This window comes from Oncorhynchus keta, chromosome 10, assembly GCF_023373465.1.
Source record: "Oncorhynchus keta strain PuntledgeMale-10-30-2019 chromosome 10, Oket_V2, whole genome shotgun sequence".
Lineage (NCBI taxonomy): Eukaryota > Metazoa > Chordata > Actinopteri > Salmoniformes > Salmonidae > Oncorhynchus > Oncorhynchus keta.
The window spans coordinates 65807768-65826812 of record NC_068430.1 but is presented as its reverse complement, the minus strand read 5'-3'; the positions used below and the strand labels follow the sequence as shown (position 1 = coordinate 65826812).

General features: G+C 47.8%; 1 protein-coding gene across 7 annotated transcripts in view; it reads right to left on the bottom strand.

The window, feature by feature from the left end:
• The window catches only part of LOC118389397 (regulatory-associated protein of mTOR-like), a 214622-nt gene that overhangs the window by 16166 nt on the left and 179411 nt on the right, over positions 1-19045 (bottom strand). For 2 of the 7 annotated variants that reach the window (XM_052527656.1, XM_052527662.1), the window contains exons 22-29: positions 16581-16699; positions 11149-11279; positions 10754-10946; positions 10168-10278; positions 7650-7755; positions 2402-2516; positions 1825-1949; positions 195-320 (exon numbers count right to left, since the gene is read on the bottom strand). In XM_052527656.1, coding sequence (XP_052383616.1) covers positions 195-320; positions 1825-1949; positions 2402-2516; positions 7650-7755; positions 10168-10278; positions 10754-10946; positions 11149-11279; positions 16581-16699 — 1026 coding nt within the window. The remainder of the gene's footprint in view (positions 1-194; positions 321-1824; positions 1950-2401; positions 2517-7649; positions 7756-10167; positions 10279-10753; positions 10947-11148; positions 11280-16580; positions 16700-19045) is intronic. The other 5 variants (XM_052527661.1, XM_052527659.1, XM_052527657.1 and 2 more) reach the window with 3 other exon arrangements.

Genomic DNA, 19045 nt, shown 5'->3' with positions numbered 1-19045 from the left:
CTTGAATGATTGTGGACACTAGAACTAGGTGGATTGAGGGTTTGGGATAGAGTGGTGGATGGGAATGGGGTAAAGGTTGTATTGTGTGGTGGTGGTGGGACGGGGGGGTAAAACTGAAGCCGACGGGGAGGTACACTGAGGGTCTAGGCTGATAAACGGAGGGGGTCTAGGGGGGTAAATAGCGTGGTCTTTACTGTGGGCGCTGGAGGAGGGCTGACCTCGGGTGGTGGGGAGCATGTCGGACAGGCCCTGCCACGCCGTCACCATCTCGGGGTTCCGCTGGTCTGCAAAGTTCTTCCAGATACGCAACGCCCCGTCATCTAGAGGGAGGGAGGGAGGGAGGGGGGAGAGGATGTTTGGAGAAAGGAAGGAAGGGGTGTGACAAAGGAAGGAAAAGTAAAGAGATAAAAAAAACAGATATCATACAAGGTTAGAGGTCGCAAACAACTTCCATATTTACACTTGCAGAAACACGTCCCCCCTCTGTGCCCATGACAGACGAAGCGCGTGCACATGGATTTACATTAACCGCTATGGCCTCGAGCGCGTACGTGACCTAAGAGTGCTGAAAGAACACAACAGGAGCACAGCCTATGGCTGTATCCCAAACGGTACCCTATTCCCCACATAGTGCACTACTTTTGACCAGAGCCCTATGGGCGCACTATACAGGGAATAGGGTGCTATTTGGGAGGCATCCTATCCCTTAACATGCATCTCTGAACAAAAGAGATAACGGACAAGTTCTTACGTCGGGTCGACACAAAGCAACTGTCAAGCAATTTGACCTAGTCTCTACAGCCTCAGGCTTTACAAACTCATATGTACAATACAATGCGCCTCTCCTTCTTGCCTGGTACCTTCCCACTGCTTTCAAGCCTACACACACACACACAAATATAATACCATGCTCCATGCCACTCATTGTACAAAGGCACCGCAAACTAAACTGAAACTAAGTTCAAGGTCATGTTATCAGGGTCTTGTTTCTCTAGTTCTCCTGAACAGACTGCCAAAGAATCCCAGAACGTTCAGTATTGAACCACTTATGTACACTCTTCTCTTCCTAGAAGTAATGACGGATTCGTGCTCAATCCTTCATGTCAAGGTAGGGAAGAACTTCAAATACAGATGCATTTTGAAAGTATTCAGACAGGGCTGCAAACCAGGGTGAATGACCATTTTTAAAATTACAGACAAAACCACATGACTGTATATGACTTTGGAGCCGCAAAGCATTTTAACACAGCCCTGCCATAATTGGTTGACATGAGAAATAAAGTGAACAAAATGGCGCTCTCCAGCAATTCAACATAATTCTGCCGACTTAATTCCTTTTATAATTATTTAAGACGGCATTTTTCACCCAGGGAACAATGTGTGTGTGTGTGTTCCTGTCTGAGGATGTGAGTCAGGCTTTTGAGGCTTGCTTATTAAAACTTCAAGGTCCAGGAGAGAGAAAACATGCACATTTATTTACTGCGAAATGGTGTCCTTGAATTGAGGCAACTGGGGTCTATTTAGTTTCTGCATTTAGTTCGATTGGGTGATGCTGAAGTGATTGACTGCTTGAGAGTTGGTTCTATTTTTTTAATTTTTTGTGTGTGTGCTTGCATATGTTTGTGCAGGATAATTGAGTCTGGGTGTATGTGCGAATTTTTGAGATGATCGCATGTGTGTGTGTTTATATTATACTTAATATAATAAACGGCGGCAGATTTCCGGCTCGGTGATTCAAACCGGTGACTCTTTGGTTACTGGCCCAACACTCTTTAACCGCTAGGCTACCTGCCTGTGTGTACAGTGTATAGGTGTGTGTCTGACCTGTAGCAGTGAGCAGCAGGGAGTAGTCATGTCCGTTTAGGTACTCCATAGCTGTGATGCGGGTGTAGCGAGGGTTCCCGTTGTAGAAATAGTCCAACCTCTCTGCCTTCTCCCAGTCCCAGAAACTACAGAACACACTTACACTTCAGTCACTTCCAGCCACTATACATCAAACCAAGTGTCTGTAGCACTGCCAGCTATGTCTCTGTGTGTCACTGGACTGTCATGGCCCTGATAGGGGACAGACTTTTCTCAGGGCTGCCACTACAGCATGTGTCTGAATGACCTGGTTCTGATGACTTTCAACTCTTTTCACAGAGATGAACATAAATAACCCACACCATATGGCTTGTTTCCACATATTCAGTCCTCTCAGATCAGCAAACAAACACAGTCAATTACCACATCTCAAAATGGCTTCCCATTTCTCATATACTGTGGTGCACCTTGTGTGAATAGTTTCTGAAGGCACTGTGTCTCTGGCCAAAGTAGAGCATTATTTACAGGGACAGAATCATATGAGAAAGTCAATTATGTGTTTCAAATATAGCTGAGGCGTTGCGCATAGGTCTCTCACCAGATGCTGTCTTTGTCTGCCACGGCGATGCAGGGGTTGAAGGGGTGGAACTTGACCACGGAGGGAACGCCAGGGTTACGGTTGATGAAGATCTGGTCGTCCAGACGTGTCACGCCTAGAGGGGGAGAAGACACCAGTCACCTGACACCAGTCACCAAACAAGAATCAAACACCACACAATCCATATATATTATTTGGCTTCATAAATTAATGAAAATAAGTCGAAAGGTCTATATTTACATGGGTGTGTGACTGTGGTATCACGATAGTAAATATACGTTTGGATGAAAACACTCATGTAACTCCCATAAAGACTGGAACATTTGATAGTGAGAGCCCTATTCAATAGTCCTAGTCACATTACAATCCTTGTCTAAAGGTCTAGCTCTCGCTACGTAGCCATGACAACCATCACTTGTGTCGTCAAGGTGTCCTTCGGCTATCTGGAATGTCTCTAAGTGGACCGTCAGGAATTTCAGAGAAGAAATGCTAATTGAAAAAAATGTCATAAAGTTGTAACAAAAGAAATACTGGAAGAAAATGTTTTTAATCTAGCCTAGCGAGACCTTGGCAAGACCTTCGCCTCTGGACTTGATCAAAAGCTGAAAAGGGGTTCATTAAAAGCTAGTCTTGTCTGTCGTTTTCAATACCACGAGTGGGAAACCTTGTATTGTTGCTTTCAGCAAACTCATCACGTATTTCATCACAAATAAAACAGAAAAAAACAGACTTCAATCAGTGTTCCCCGGCTCTCTTCCTTCCCCGGCTCTCTTCCTTCCCCGGCTCTCTTCCTTCCCCGGCTCTCTTCCTTCCCCGGCTCTCTTCCTTCCCTGTCTCTGTTCCCAGGCTCTCTTCTTCCCAGTCTCTGTTCCCAGGCTCTCTTCTTCCCTGTCTCTGTTCCCCGGCTCTGTTCCCAGTCTCTGTTCCCCGGCTCTCTTCTTCCCAGTCTCTGTTCCCCGGCTCTGTTCCCGGCTCTCTTCTTCCCAGTCTCTGTTCCCCGGCTCTCTTCTTCCCAGTCTCTGTTCCCCGGCTCTCTTCTTCCCAGTCTCTGTTCCCGGCTCTCTTCTTCCCAGTCTCTGTTCCCGGCTCTGTTCCCCGGCTCTCTTCTTCCCAGTCTCTGTTCCCAGTCTCTGTTCCCCGGCTCTCTTCTTCCCAGTCTCTGTTCCCCCGGCTCTGTTCCCGGCTCTCTTCTTCCCCCGCTCTGTTCCCAGTCTCTGTTCCCCGGCTCTCTTCTTCCCAGTCTCTGTTCCCCGGCTCTCTTCTTCCCAGTCTCTGTTCCCGGCTCTGTTCCCGGCTCTCTTCTTCCCAGTCTCTGTTCCCAGTCTCTGTTCCCCGGCTCTCTTCTTCCCAGTCTCTGTTCCCCGGCTCTGTTCCCCGGCTCTCTTCTTCCCCGGCTCTGTTCCCAGTCTCTGTTCCCGGCTCTGTTCCCAGTCTCTGTTCCCGGCTCTCTTCTTCCCAGTCTCTGTTCCCCGGCTCTCTTCTTCCCAGTCTCTTCTTCCCAGTCTCTGTTCCCCGGCTCTGTTCCCCGGCTCTCTTCTTCCCAGTCTCTGTTCCCCGGCTCTGTTCCCAGTCTCTGTTCCCCGGCTCTGTTCCCCGGCTCTGTTCCCAGTCTCTGTTCCCCGGCTCTCTTCTTCCCCGGCTCTCTTCCCAGTCTCTGTTCCCCGGCTCTCTTCTTCCCCGGCTCTCTTCTTCCCCGGCTCTCTTCTTCCCGGCTCTGTTCCCCGGCTCTGTTCCCCGGCTCTGTTCCCAGTCTCTGTTCCCCGGCTCTGTTCCCAGTCTCTGTTCCCCGGCTCTCTTCTTCCCCGGCTCTCTTCTTCCCCGGCTCTGTTCCCAGTCTCTGTTCCCCGGCTCTCTTCTTCCCCGGCTCTCTTCTTCCCCGGCTCTGTTCCCAGTCTCTGTTCCCCGGCTCTGTTCCCAGTCTCTGTTCCCCGGCTCTCTTCTTCCCAGTCTCTGTTCCCCGGCTCTCTTCTTCCCAGTCTCTGTTCCCCGGCTCTCTTCTTCCCAGTCTCTGTTCCCCGGCTCTGTTCCCCGGCTCTCTTCTTCCCAGTCTCTGTTCCCAGTCTCTGTTCCCGGCTCTCTTCTTCCCAGTCTCTGTTCCCCGGCTCTCTTCTTCCCAGTCTCTGTTCCCCGGCTCTCTTCTTCCCAGTCTCTGTTCCCCGGCTCTCTTCTTCCCAGTCTCTGTTCCCCGGCTCTGTTCCCCGGCTCTCTTCTTCCCAGTCTCTGTTCCCAGTCTCTGTTCCCCGGCTCTCTTCTTCCCAGTCTCTGTTCCCCGGCTCTGTTCCCCGGCTCTCTTCTTCCCCGGCTCTGTTCCCAGTCTCTGTTCCCCGGCTCTCTTCTTCCCCGTCTCTGTTCCCGGCTCTGTTCCCCGGCTCTCTTCTTCCCAGTCTCTGTTCCCCGGCTCTGTTCCCCGGCTCTCTTCTTCCCAGTCTCTGTTCCCAGTCTCTGTTCCCCGGCTCTCTTCTTCCCAGTCTCTGTTCCCCGGCTCTCTTCTTCCCCGGCTCTGTTCCCAGTCTCTGTTCCCCGGCTCTGTTCCCAGTCTCTGTTCCCCGGCTCTCTTCTTCCCAGTCTCTGTTCCCCGGCTCTCTTCTTCCCAGTCTCTGTTCCCCGGCTCTCTTCTTCCCCGTCTCTGTTCCCGGCTCTGTTCCCCGGCTCTCTTCTTCCCAGTCTCTGTTCCCGGCTCTGTTCCCAGTCTCTGTTCCCAGTCTCTGTTCCCCGGCTCTCTTCTTCCCCGGCTCTCTTCTTCCCCGGCTCTCTTCTTCCCCGGCTCTCTTCTTCCCCGGCTCTCTTCTTCCCCGGCTCTCTTCTTCCCAGTCTCTGTTCCCCGGCTCTCTTCTTCCCCGGCTCTCTTCTTCCCCGGCTCTGTTCCCAGTCTCTGTTCCCCGGCTCTCTTCTTCACAGTCTCTGTTCCCAGGCTCTCTTCTTCACAGTCTCTGTTCCCCGGCTCTCTTCTTCCCCGGCTCTCTTCTTCCCAGTCGCTGTTCCCCGGCTCTCTTCTTCCCCGGCTCTCTTCTTCCCGGCTCTGTTCCCCGGCTCTCTTCTTCCCCGGCTCTCTTCTTCCCAGTCTCTGTTCCCCGGCTCTCTTCTTCCCCGGCTCTGTTCCCCGGCTCTCTTCTTCCCAGTCTCTGTTCCCCGGCTCTGTTCCCCGGCTCTGTTCCCCGGCTCTCTTCTTCCCCGGCTCTGTTCCCTGTCTCTGTTCCCCGGCTCTCTTCTTCCCCGTCTCTGTTCCCCGGCTCTCTTCTTCCCAGTCTCTCTTCTTCCCTGTCTGTTCCCCGGCTCTCTTCTTCCCAGTCTCTGTTCCCCGGCTCTCTTCTTCCCCGTCTCTGTTCCCCGTCTCTCTTTCTTCCCTGTCTCTGTTCCCCGGCTCTCTTTTTCCCCAGTCTCTGTTACCCGGCTCTCTTCTTCCCAGTCTCTCTTCTTCCCTGTCTGTTCCCCGGCTCTCTTCTTCCCAGTCTCTGTTCCCCGGCTCTCTTCTTCCCTGTCTCTGTTCCCCGGCTCTCTTTTTCCCAGTCTCTCTTCTTCCCAGTCTCTGTTCCCCGGCTCTCTTCTTCCCAGTCTCTCTTCTTCCCTGTCTGTTCCCCGGCTCTCTTCTTCCCTGTCTGTTCTTCCCCGTCTTTGTTGTCCTCCCTCTCTTCTCTCCACCACTCTCAACCCTCTATAATTTTTACTCCTCTGTTTCTTTACTCTCCTTTCTCACTCCCTCAGTCTCACTGTCCACCCTCCTACTCCTCCCGCTCTAAGCTACCGGTCTCTCTCGCACTCTAACGTACCCCCTCCCTCCCCTTCTCTTTTCTCAGTCTGTCCATCTCCCCAGAGGCAGGATAATGAATGAGGGCAGCCCTGATCTTTTAGTCTCTCAACTTAAGAGGATGGCAGAATGGGATGTTTAAAAGGGGAGAGAGCGTTGCATGCGTATGTGATCCTCAGCTCTGACGCCAATGGACTCGTAAGCGCGCGTGTGTGTGTGTTGTAGGAGCTGCAGTGACGTGGGAGTGTTAGCCATTCTGTTTGAGCGGGCTCTTGACTTCACAGGGGGAGCTGCGCTGAAGCCTGGGGTCTTTAATGTGTGTGTAGTGTGTGTGTATCATGTGTATAATGTGTATATAATATGTGTGTGGGTCAGAGACCCGTCTGGCAGAGATTTTGGAACGAGGGGTGTTTCCAATAGATCCTCGCTCCCCCTCTCGCCTCATATGCATACTCACATTCCCCTCACTGGTGTGTGTTTCACTCTTCAAATATCCCCCTGCCACAGTATGCCACGGTATGTGTGACCGAGTGCAAGAGCACATTTGTTTTTCTTCTATACTGTGAGTAAGTGTCTATACAACAGTGAGCAAATCTACATAGTGTTTGTGTGTATTTATGAGTAGCTATACATAGTGTTTGTGTATTTATGAGTAGCTACACATAGTGTTTGTGTGTATTTATGAGTAGCTATACATAGTGTTTGTGTGTATTTATGAGTAGCTATACATAGTGTTTGTGTGTATTTATGAGTAGCTATACATAGTGTTTGTGTGTATTTATGAGTAGCTATACATAGTGTTTGTGTGTATTTATGAGTAGCTATACATAGTGTTTGTGTGTATTTATGTGTAGCTATACATAGTGTTTGTGTGTATTTATGTGTAGCTATACATGGTGTTTGTGTGTATTTATTTACATTTACATTTACATTTAAGTCATTTAGCAGACGCTCTTATCCAGAGCGACTCACAAATTGGTGCATTCACCTTATGACATCCAGTGGAACAGTCACTTTACAATAGTGCATCTAAATCTTAAAAGGGGGGTGAGAAGGATTACTTATCCTATCCTAGGTATTCCTTAAAGAGGTGGGGTTTCAGGTGTCTCCGGAAGGTGGTGATTGACTCCGCTGTCCTGGCGTCGTGAGGGAGTTTGTTCCACCATTGGGGGGCCAGAGCAGCGAACAGTTTTGACTGGGCTGAGCGGGAACTGTACTTCCTCAGTGGTAGGGAGGCGAGCAGGCCAGAGGTGGATGAACGCAGTGCCCTTGTTTGGGTGTAGGGCCTGATCAGAGCCTGGAGGTACTGAGGTGCCGTTCCCCTCACAGCTCCGTAGGCAAGCACCATGGTCTTGTAGCGGATGCGAGCTTCAACTGGAAGCCAGTGGAGAGAGCGGAGTGACGTGAGAGAACTTGGGAAGGTTGAACACCAGACGGGCTGCGGCGTTCTGGATGAGTTGTAGGGGTTTATGTGTAGCTATACATGGTGTTTGTGTGCGTCACCTCTCTGCGTGATACGTTGACTCTGTTTTCGAACGCGGGCATTCCTCAGGAACCTCCACTCCCTCTCTTTCCTCACCTGGCTCTCCACATCATGCTCTTCTGGAATCTAGAGAGAGAGACATGTTTTATTTCTATTAGATTGAATGTCTAAACTGGAAGTGATTACAGAGCTAAGAGAATAAGACACTCGCTTCCCTTCCCCTCTCTCTCCTCCAGTCATACTCCTTCATGGTATAAAGACAAGAGCTTTGTGCTACTGGGCTAAACAAAGAGGGTTGCTTCTCAGGCTGCTAAGTGTTCCCTCCCACGTTTTAACACTTCCTCATCCTCTTCCTGCCCATCTAACACTTATCTCACCCTCTCCTCTCCTTCTGTCATCCCATTCTTTGTAATGATGGGTTAATGAGCTAAATGAAGAGGATCCCCTCTTAGGCTCCAACTGTTAAAAGCTCTTTCCTTGCTTGTCCTCTCATCTCTCCTCCCCCTCTCTCCATCCATCCATTATCCCCTCCTTCTCCCTCTCCATCCATCGCCCCTCTTTGAGGGCTGCCTCTCAGGCTGTGTTGAGGGGTTCTCTCCTCCCTCACACCCCCCTCTTTCTCTCCATCCATTCATCCCTCTATTTCTGAGGGCTGCCTCTCAGGCTGTTTTGATGGTTCTCCATCCCTCAGTCCCTGACAGGGAGAGAATCATTAGTGAGCGTCAATGGCGGTCCTCGGGTGTAACTGCAGAGGGCAATGAAGGGATAGAGTTTGAGTGTTTTGGTGTGTGTCTGTGCATGCGTTCATTTCTGTGTAGATGTGTGTTTCTGTGCGTCTGATTTGCGCACAGACATTTCTATGTAAATGTGTGTGTGTGCGCGTGTCCCTGTGTGTATAGCTGTAACCATTAGCATTATGGACAGGGCTGGGAATGTACAGAGAAAGACTGTAATGGAGTGTAATGGTGGAGTGTTGAGGCCAGAGTGTTGCTGCTTATTAAGTACATGCCCCACCAGGCTCCCTGCTCTACCCTCCGAATACTTAACACTAACAGAGCAGCCACACACTGACTGGATTCCAAACGGCACCCTATACCCTATGCAGTGCCCTACTTTTGACCAGGGCCCATAGTGCGTTTTATATGGAATAGGGAGCCATTGACTGCTACCGCATGTAGATTCATACGCTGTGGTAATAACCACCAAGCACTCAGTGACAAAACATAGAGAGAGGTGGAGGGAGGGACAGATGGAGGGGGTGGAGCGAGACAGGGAGAAAAAGGAATGGAAGGGGGAAGGGAGAGTGGAGAGAGCGAGTAGAAGGGTGGAGAGAGCGAGTAGAAGGGTGGAGAGAGCGAGTAGAAGGGTGGAGAGAGTGATTAAGTAAAGGACTCAAGGAAATAGTGTGTGCAAGTTACTGTTTGCTTGTACATCTCTACAGCGCTAAGACATTAAGGCCTGCCTCAGTCAGCGCTGATGAGTGTGTGTGTGTGTGTCAAGGTGAGAGGCTGTCATGATGCTGGGTCTCAGCTTGGGCTGCAGGATATGGGCAAATAATTTAATTGGCATGACAACGAATGAGAAAAGCCAGGTAGAGTAGAAGTTGTTGTGACAGAGTAGGAACCAAAGTGTTGGTCAGTTTCCCAGGGGACCCTTATCACATGTGAATGTTACATTCATGGTAAAAACATTTTTTTTTAAACGCAGCCTCTTGCGATATGGATATCTCAGCCACTAATGTGGGACATTACACACTGACTGTACAATGAACCTGGCTGACAAAGGACAGAAACACACACACACCAAAGGTCTGCTAATGGTTATATATACACACCTCGTACTGCTGACACATTGATATGATAACCTGTGTACAGACTTTCAGACACAAAGGCTCTTTATGGGAGCGTTCCAGAAATTGCAAACCTCTCTCTCTCTCTCTCTCTCTCTCTCTCTCTCTCTCTCTCTCTCTCTCTCTCTCTCTCTCTCTCTCTCTCTCTCTCTCTCTCTCTCTCTCTCTCTCTCTCTCTCTCTCTCTCTCTCTCTCTCTCTCTCTCTCTCTCTCTCTCTCTCTCTCTCTCTCTCTCTCTCTCTCTCTCTCTCTCTCTCTCTCTCTCTCTCTCTCTCTCTCTCTCTCTCAGCAGTTTGGCAAAGTCAAGACGAGCTGACAATGTTTCTTTTTCTCTTTCAGAGGATGGAGAGATGAAAGGCGGGTTTTAGAAAGTGTTTGTGGTTCCCCTAACCCCGAACCGCAAAGGGAGTTTGCGGTTCCCCTAACGGCATTGCCAAGGTGCGCGTGTGTGTGAGGACGTTTGTGTGTCAGAGTGAGTGTGTGTGTGTGTGGAGACAGCCATACACATGACTCAGCGGCTTCCTCTGACCATCAAAGGAAGGTCAGGTGCTGTAACAGCCTAAACAGCTTCCTTGAACAGGTACTGAGGCACACTACAGTATTGTGTGTGTGTTTAAGAGAGGCGGCGAGAGAGAGTGTGTGACAGAGAAAGAGGGATGAAAATAGGGGAGAGAAGTGTAGTACAGTACCTTCATAACAGGCTGAGCAAAGTACTTGGCGCTCCAGTCACACAGCCCTGTAGACAGGTTGGCATTCATGTAGGCCTTGTGACCTCCTGGGTCATCTGCATCATCCCCGGCCTGACACACACACACACACACACACACACACACACACACACACACACACACACACACACACACACACAGACAGAGAGAGAGATAATTACAAAATATTCACATTTTAACACAGTAACACTAATACACACCACCACACTCTCAGAATTCATTATGAAAGATGATCCAAAAATACGTGTCTGGGAGTTCTTTCATAATGAATCAAACAGACTAAATTGACTAAAATGAAGCATCTTAATCAAGTTGGATAAAAACATTTCTCCAGAAGTCTTAATTGAGCAATAGAGGTAATTAGCATAAACGTATTGTTTAAATGAGATTTCTTCTCAACTACCACGTCTTCCTTTACTATAGACTTCAAAAGTCAGTTAAGGAAAGTTGCTATCACTCTAAATGTTCTTAGGTTATTTCTTATTTTTCTCCTTAAGAAACAAGTCAACCAGAAATGAGATTCTAGAAAATGAAGATGTCAGGCTACCTGTTCAGAGCCGGAGGGCCCTTTGTCGAACATCTTGCGCGTGCGGGGGAACTGGTGGGAGTGGGGGGCCTGTCCACCCAGCGTGGGGGTGTAGGGGGGTCGCATGGGGGGCTGTTCACCTCCGCGTGTCGGGGGTTTGGGCACCTCGTTAGTCAGACTGGAGCTGCTGGCACTGGGCATGGGGGGAGAACCACTGGGGGAAGAGGCAGATATGGGGGAGAGGGAGGTTAGTGTAGGGGGCAGGAAAGTATTGGTGAGAAAATGAGGATGGTGGATGTAAAGTGGTGTGTGTGTGTTTGTGTGTCTGCTACACCAATAATCCTGGTAGGGTTAAGAATATGAAGATTGTGTGTAATATGAGTTGAGCGTGTGTGTGTGTATGTGTATATCCTCACCCTGCCTGGTGGATGTGTGCCCCCTTGCTGGTGGGGCTGGCAGGGGCCGACTGGGTGAGAGAGCCAGAGTCCAGGATCCTCTGGGGCCGAGCGTTCATAGTGGCCTGGGGAGACAGAGACAGAGACAGGGCCTGAGAGACCGACGACAGGAGGAGAAGAGAGACGGAGGGAAAAGAGAGAGCAGGAGTACAAAAAGTTAGAAATGATAGCCATTTAGAGCCTAATGTAATATCAAACATAAGTAGGCTAAAACATACTTTGTAAGGAAACCTACTGTACTGTGTTCTGTAACTGTTGGGTGAACTTGGACTGTATTTCAACATATTACCCTTTGACAAATAATCTATACAACAACACCAGCAACAGCCAGACACCTTGAAATCCTCCCGGTACCGCACCCATCAAGAACAGAATCAACGCCAGTATACACTGTAACAGCTATTCACCAGAGGAGAGTAAAACTCAATGAGGGAAACCTGATGAATAACAGTGAGTTGTTTACAAAAGCCAGAGCAGAGAGAAAAACCTGGTTGGCTTTAGGAGATCCAGTTAACACCAGCAAACAAACACATTTTACCATCTGGAATTGCCTTTTGATTTGATTTCTATGCTAATTGCCAGTAGTAGTGTGTGTGTGTCTGTGTGTTTAAGAGTTTGCTACTATAACACGTGTGTGTGGGTTGCGGCAGCATCAATTACTCGTGTTTGCAGGCGAGCGCTTCACTAAAACGAAGCATAGAAATGACAGTCGTTAGGGATGAGCTGCCACTAATCTGAGAGGCTTCACAAACTGCAGTAGTAAAAGATGAATTAGGTGGGAGAGACCAAGCAATTATCACACCACCACCACAACAAATAATACACTGCAATGTTCGCAGTGCTAATTACCACACAAACACAGAAAGCATTTTGGCAAAAATCTCTTAACACACACATAAACAGACACCATCACATCGAGAGAGAGCTGAGAAGCAGTACTTCTTAGACAGAAATCTTCAAAGGGTAAAATTGATCTCATCTCACACTGGGAGTTTTCGCTAACTTAAATCAACACGCTCATATCAACTAAGGAACAATGGAGATATCTGGATTCTCTGCAGAGGGGGAAAGCTATCATTATTAAACAACACAGCAAGAGGAAGAAGAGGGGAGAGAATAGCAAAAGGAGGAAGATGTGAAACTTGTCATTTTATCACAATCAGTAAGAGCTGGTGAAGTCAGTCTGACAGCGTAAGAAATTAAATAACCGGTATGTCATTTCCCATGCAACACACAATCATCAGGATTATTGCATGGTAGACAATAGGTTATCATTACCCCACAGACTAAGCTTCCTGCTTAGTGCAACACATACAATTGTTGAGTAATTGTATCCCATAATTGAATGGTATAAAGTGCTTGGTTCGAACCAGCACGTTCCACCATTGGTGCATAGTCATCATCGACGCATGGAAAACAACATGCGTATCGTTCTCCAATAGGCAACGTTTCCCAGCATAATGGACACAGAACATTAAATACAATTGTTGCGTAATTGTGTCCCATCATTGCATGGCATTAAGTGCCTGGCTGGTTCAAACCAACTCGTTCCACCACCAGTGGGTACATAGTCATCTTCGCCATAGACAACGCCTCCTAAAGTAATGTATGCAAAACATGACATATTGTGGCATAATTGTATTCTGTTGAGTTCTTCGCTCGAACAGACTCGTCCAGTTGTCACCGGTGAGCTTAACGGAGACGCCAACGAGGTGCTGTGTAACATCCTGTCACCCCCCCTACTTACTTACTTCCCTTAATTACGCATCACTTCCTAAAGCCATGCTAACAAAATACACAAAGCAAGAGAGATACTGAAGCGTATATATAAACCCTGTTGTCACAACAGGCTTCCCGGCGGGCCAGGAGATCTGCAACCCAACTGCTTCTGCAGCAGACAAAGTTAACAGCATCTAGGTCCCAAATGGCACCCTATCCCCTATTTGGTGAACTACTGGGCCCTGGTGAAAAGTAGTGCACTGTGTAGGGTACCATTTGGGACACACAGCCAGCCAGTATCTCTACACTTGTGAGTGTTGAATTATTCAAAGGGGGGATTTAAATGGTCTGTGGGCGCACACAAGAACAGAACACCTCCCTGATCAACGATAATAGCCCCATGAAGCAGCCTCAAAGTGAGGTGTGATTGGTTGAAAGGGGTGGTGGTCTGATGCAAGAAGCAATCTGATTGATGGAGGCAGTACCGAGGGGGAGGGATTGTGGAAGTGAGAGCGGTGATTTTTTGCTGAATAAGGCAGTAAGGCCCAGAGATTGTGGGTTGAGAAGAGTGATCATGAACTCATGCAGTTGGTTTTAGAGCTTTTTCTACCAGTGTCTCCCCGAATGTGCAAAGCCTGGTCCCAGATCAGTTTGTGCTCTCTTTCTAACTCATACTGTTGGTCTGTATAAGTTGGCACAAGAGAAAACCAAAAAGGGGCATTCACTAGGAACCAAACAGAAGCAAACGGGCTGAAACGGGAAGGGACCTACCTGAACTTGTGCAATAAGAAACCCTGCTGCAAAATAACATTCACCCACAACACCCCGGGACAACGGATGTTAGAATGTGAGAGAATAGCACAGACTCGCTTACAAATCCTAAATCCTACAATCTTATCACCACAAAGTATGGACCACATACAAAAATATAACAAGTTAACCTTTAGGCTTAAACCTCTTATTAAGGGGTGGCAGGTAGCCTAGTGGTTAGAGTGTTGGGCCAGTAACCAAATGGTTGCTGGATCAAATCCCAGAGCTGACAAGGTAAAAATCTGTCGTTCTGCCCCTGAGCAAGGCAGTTAACCCACTGTTCCCCGGGCGCCGAAGATGTGGATGTCGATAAAGGCAGCCCTCCACACCTCTCTGATTCCGAGGGGTTGGTTTAAATGCGGAAGACACATTTCAGTTGAAGGCATTCAGTTGTACCACTGACTAGGTATCCCCCTTTCCCCCCATGAAAAATGCATTAAAATGTTAATTTGGAGAACAAAGAAGCTGCATGTGTTTCACACTTCCATCCTCCTTGGCACCTGGCAACTACGCGCTAAAAATACTAATTAAAACAATTGGATTTGTTCAGTTGGACACTTAAACCAATGAGAGCATTTCTCTGCTTGTCAAGGGAAGGCTGTCGAGAGCTCTGGCTTTAACAGACGTGGGCTGCACCAAACTGTTACACACTCCAGTCAAGATTGCGTTTAGCGCGAGACACAATACCTAGATTGACACTTGTTTTTAAGTGTGAGAGTGTGTGTGAAGGTGTGGGTAGACCCTCTTTGTTCTTTCCTTTGAAGTGTTGCCGGGCTGAAGAGTGTGAGGACTTGGTAAGTGACTAGTACATAATCACGGCATCCGTGTGAGATGTGGGTTTTTTCTTGTTGAGGGGAGTAAGGGTTGAGGTTTCACGTTTTATTAGTCGCATGAACAGAATACACATGGTAATACAGCGTCCAATGGAATGCCCACTTGCAGGTTCTGTCTCGACAATGCAACAATAAGAAAAAAACGACGATCAGAATATGAACATAAAGTCAACGTCTCAGTGGAATAGAATTTGCTGCGTAAGCACAATACAGGAAGGCACAATTTACTGTCCAATATTTGTTTGTGTCTAAACATCGCAGACACCGTTTAAGTCACCATCTCATTTGCTTGTTCATTAACTTTCTTTTCACCAGGTAAGATGTTAGAGAAAACCAACTCTACGGCAACAATCATTTACAGGTTAAATCAGTCAATTTGAATCTGGGGCAGAATGTATTGTGAGGGAGCGATGGTGGTGGTGGGGGGGAGCTGATAAAAGAAAATCCTCCTAAAATCATCTTGCAGTAGGAAAGAAAACCTTTGGGAGATTAAACACCACTGCAATAGAGAGATGATAGTTCCTCCCAAGCTCATCTACAGATGGATCAAAAGAGCAGGAAACAGAGAGATTTGCATCCCCAATGGCACCCTATTCCCTACGTCGTGCACTACTTCAATTGGAGGTCATTTTGGGACACATCCAGAGATTCACAGGGATATCCACCTGGGCTTCACCTGTCTCTGTCTCAGAGAAGAGTTGCACATGACTGTGGATTGTGTTGAGGAGAAAGAGTACACCGGAGATGATAAATGTACAAGCCACGATGTTATCATGGTCAAATGCCCTTTCCTGAGACTGCAGCAGTGGCCCATATTGTATATATTTTATTTTTTAAATACTGCGGCATCATACATTAGTCTATTGCAATGTTTCATACATTAGAGTCTGTTGCAGTGCCTCAAACATTGGAGTCTATTGAAATGTAATATCTGATAAGTCCTGTTTTTTTTTTACGGGGCTTCAGTGGGAAGCCCTAAAGCTGAGATGAACAGCTCTGGGGACTGCGAGGAACAGACTGCAGCAGTGACACATAATGTATATTTAAAAAAATACTGCGGCATCATACATTAGAGTCTATTGCAACGTTTCATACATTAGAGTCTATTGCAACGTTTCATACATTAGAGTCTATTGCAATGTTTCATACATTATTCTCTTGCAATGTTTCATACATTTTTCTCTTGCAATGTTTCATACATTTTTCTCTTGCAATGTTTCATAAATTAGAGTCTATTGCAATGTTTCATAAATTAGAGTCTATTGCAATGTTTCATACATTATTCTATTGCAATGTTTCATACATTTTTCTCTTGCAATGTTTCATACATTTTTCTCTTGCAATGTTTCATACATTTTTCTCTTGCAATGTTTCATACATTTTTCTCTTGCAATGTTTCATACATTTTTCTCTTGCAATGTTTCATACATTTTTCTCTTGCAATGTTTCATACATTTTTCTCTTGCAATGTTTCATACATTACAGTCTATTGCAATGTTTCATACATTAGAGTCTATTGCAATGTTTCATACATTAGAGTCTATTGCAATGTTTCATACATTACAGTCTGTTGCAATGTAATATCTAATAAGTCCTGTTGTTTTTTTTACGGGGCTTCAGTGGGAAGCCCTAAAGCTGAGATGAACAGCTCTGGGGACTGCGAGGAACTGATGGTGTCAGCAGCAGGAAATACAAGGGCTCTCTCCAGCGCCAGGGGCCAACAGTGGTTATTACACCTTCTTAAGTAACAGCAGGCTTCTCCTCTGCAGTGGCTGGCCTGGGGGAGTCGTTTCGCCTTAATTGCATTTGCACAAAAGTAATGGTCTCGAGGTGGGGAAAATGCCAGGGAAGAGGGAGAGTGTATGTGAGTGTGTGTGTGTGTGTGTGTGTGTGTGTGTGTGTGTGTGTGTAAGAACAAGAGAGTGTGTGTGTATGAAACTACATGACCTTTTCAACGCATAAACGCATAAAACGCATAAAACCAAACAGACACACAGCAGAAGGAGAGAGAACAGTGTGTATGTTTAGTACCTTGTAGGCGATGCTGTTGAGGACCTTCATGGACAAGTCGGACACCTCTGGGAACGGGTCGGCCGCCAGGTGCAGGAGAACCCTCCAGATCTGTGTGTAAACGCTGTTGAACGACACGCCTGCAACGACACACAGCATGATTAACCATATACATAATTATCCAGTATTCACAGACGTGACTTACCGTTAATACACACAGGCACACAGCATCAGTTACAATCAATACACACAGGCACACACACACACACTGAATTATCATTTCACATAATGACCCAACAGTGTGAACACCATCAATATACATTAGCGAACATCTACATTCTGTCTCCCATTCTCAACAAGCACGTAAACACAGCATGATTAGTATCAATATTTGATTAGCAACCATCAATAAGAGAGCCAACCTTCTCACCATCTCATTTTCTCACGTACACAGCATAATCTCTCTCTCTCTCTCTCTCGCTCTCTCTCTCTCTCTCTGTTGCTCTCTCGCTCTCTCTCTCTCTCTCTGTTGCTCTGTTGCTCTCTCTGTTGCTCTGTTGCTCTCTCGCTCTCTCTCTCGCTCTCTCTGTTGCTCTCTCTCTTGCTCTCTCGCTCTCTCTCTTGCTCTCTCGCTCTCTCTGTTGCTCTCTCGCTCTCTCTCTTGCTCTCTCGCTCTCTCTGTTGCTCTCTCGCTCTCTCTCTTGCTCTCTCGCTCTCTCTGTTGCTCTCTCGCTCTCTCTCTTGCTCTCTCGCTCTCTCTGTTGCTCTCGCTCTCTCTCTCTGTTGCTCTCTCTCTCTGTTGCTCTCTCTCTTGCTCTCTCGCTCTCTCTGTTGCTCTCTCTCTCTGTTGCTCTCTCTCTCTGTTGCTCTCTCTCTCTCTGTTGCTCTCGGTCTCTCTCTCTCTGTTGCTCTCGGTCTCTCTCTCTCTGTTGCTCTCGCTCTCTCTCTCTGTTGCTCGCTCTCGCTCTCTCTCTCTGTTGCTCTCTCTCTCTCTCTCTCTCTGTTGCTCTCTCTCTCTCTCTCTCTCTGTTGCTCTCGGTCTCTCTCTCTCTCTCGCTCTCTCTCTCTCTCTCTCTGTTGCTCTCTCTCTCTCTCTCTCTGTTGCTCTCGGTCTCTCTCTCTCTGTTGCTCTCTCTCTCTCTCTCTCTGTTGCTCTCTCTCTCTCTCTCTCTCTGTTGCTCTCTCTCTCTCTCTCTCTCTGTTGCTCTCTCTCTCTCTCTCTCTCTGTTGCTCTCTCTCTCTCTCTCTCTCTGTTGCTCTCTCTCTCTCTCTCTCTGTTGCTCTCTCTCTCTCTCTCTCTCTGTTGCTCTCTCTCTCTCTCTCTCTCTGTTGCTCTCTCTCTCTCTGTTGCTCTCTCTCTCTCTCTCTCTCTGTTGCTCTCTCTGTTGCTCTCTCTGTTGCTCTCTCTCTCTCTCTCTCTCTCTCTCTCTCTCTCTCTCTCTCTCTCTCTCTCTCTCTCTCTCTCTCTCTCTCTCTCTCTCTCTCTCTCTCTCTCTCTCTCTCTCTCTCTCTCTCTCTCTCTCTCTCTCTCTCTCTCTCTCTCTCTCTCTCACACTGAATTCTCCATCATCATCATCACATACAAACGCTAACATCCAATTGATGCTAATCACCGGTCATCTAACATCCAAAAACATCCAACATGGCCGCCGTGTCAGGTAATGCAACTCATTAATCAACACACACAATGAAGGCAGCTGGCTTCTGCAACATTGCTGATTGTGAGAGGAACATGACTGCCAATTGTCATCATCATGCGGAATATGAATGAGCAAGTGCTCTGCTATTGTCTTTTCTACCTACCGAGGGCGACAGGTCTGTGTGTTTGTTTATCAGAGAAAGTGTGCGTGTTCACTTTGGTGATTATTCCCTCCCTTCCCACCCAGGACTATCTCCCCTCTCCAACTTTTCTTTATCCATTTTCTTTCTATCCTGTCGTCCTCTCTGCGGTGTCATCCCTCATTCCAAGCTGTCACTCAACCTGACAGAACACTGCAGTGCCGCTGAGCTGAGTTGGAGAGAGACGGTCACTCACCGGGCTTGGCCACGGAGGCGCTGTCAACATCAGTTTGTTTTGCTCCGGGCCTAAACCTGCTTGTCACCTTTCTCTTTGTATTAGGAGTGCCCCCCTCTTCTTGTAGTTCATTATTTTGGCACATTGACTCTCACTTTGCAAGGAACACAGCACTCCCTCTATCTAGTTTCCATGCTTTCTCCCTCTGTCTGATGCAATCTTCTGTTCGTCTCGACGGCCGGCAGTGAAGATATCCAGCTGTTAATGCCCTTCTCCCTCTCCCCAACACTTCACACTTGTAGACAGAGAACAGAATGAAAAGTGTCCTTAGGGAGTTGTCACTTCATACTGAGGCTAAGAGAGGACACTGTCTTAACCCCTAGACAGGACACACTCATCCTCCTCCAGAGGCTGTAGAATGAGGGACACGTGAGGGGAGGCGTGGCAGGCTATCACAAACTGTTGCGGCTAG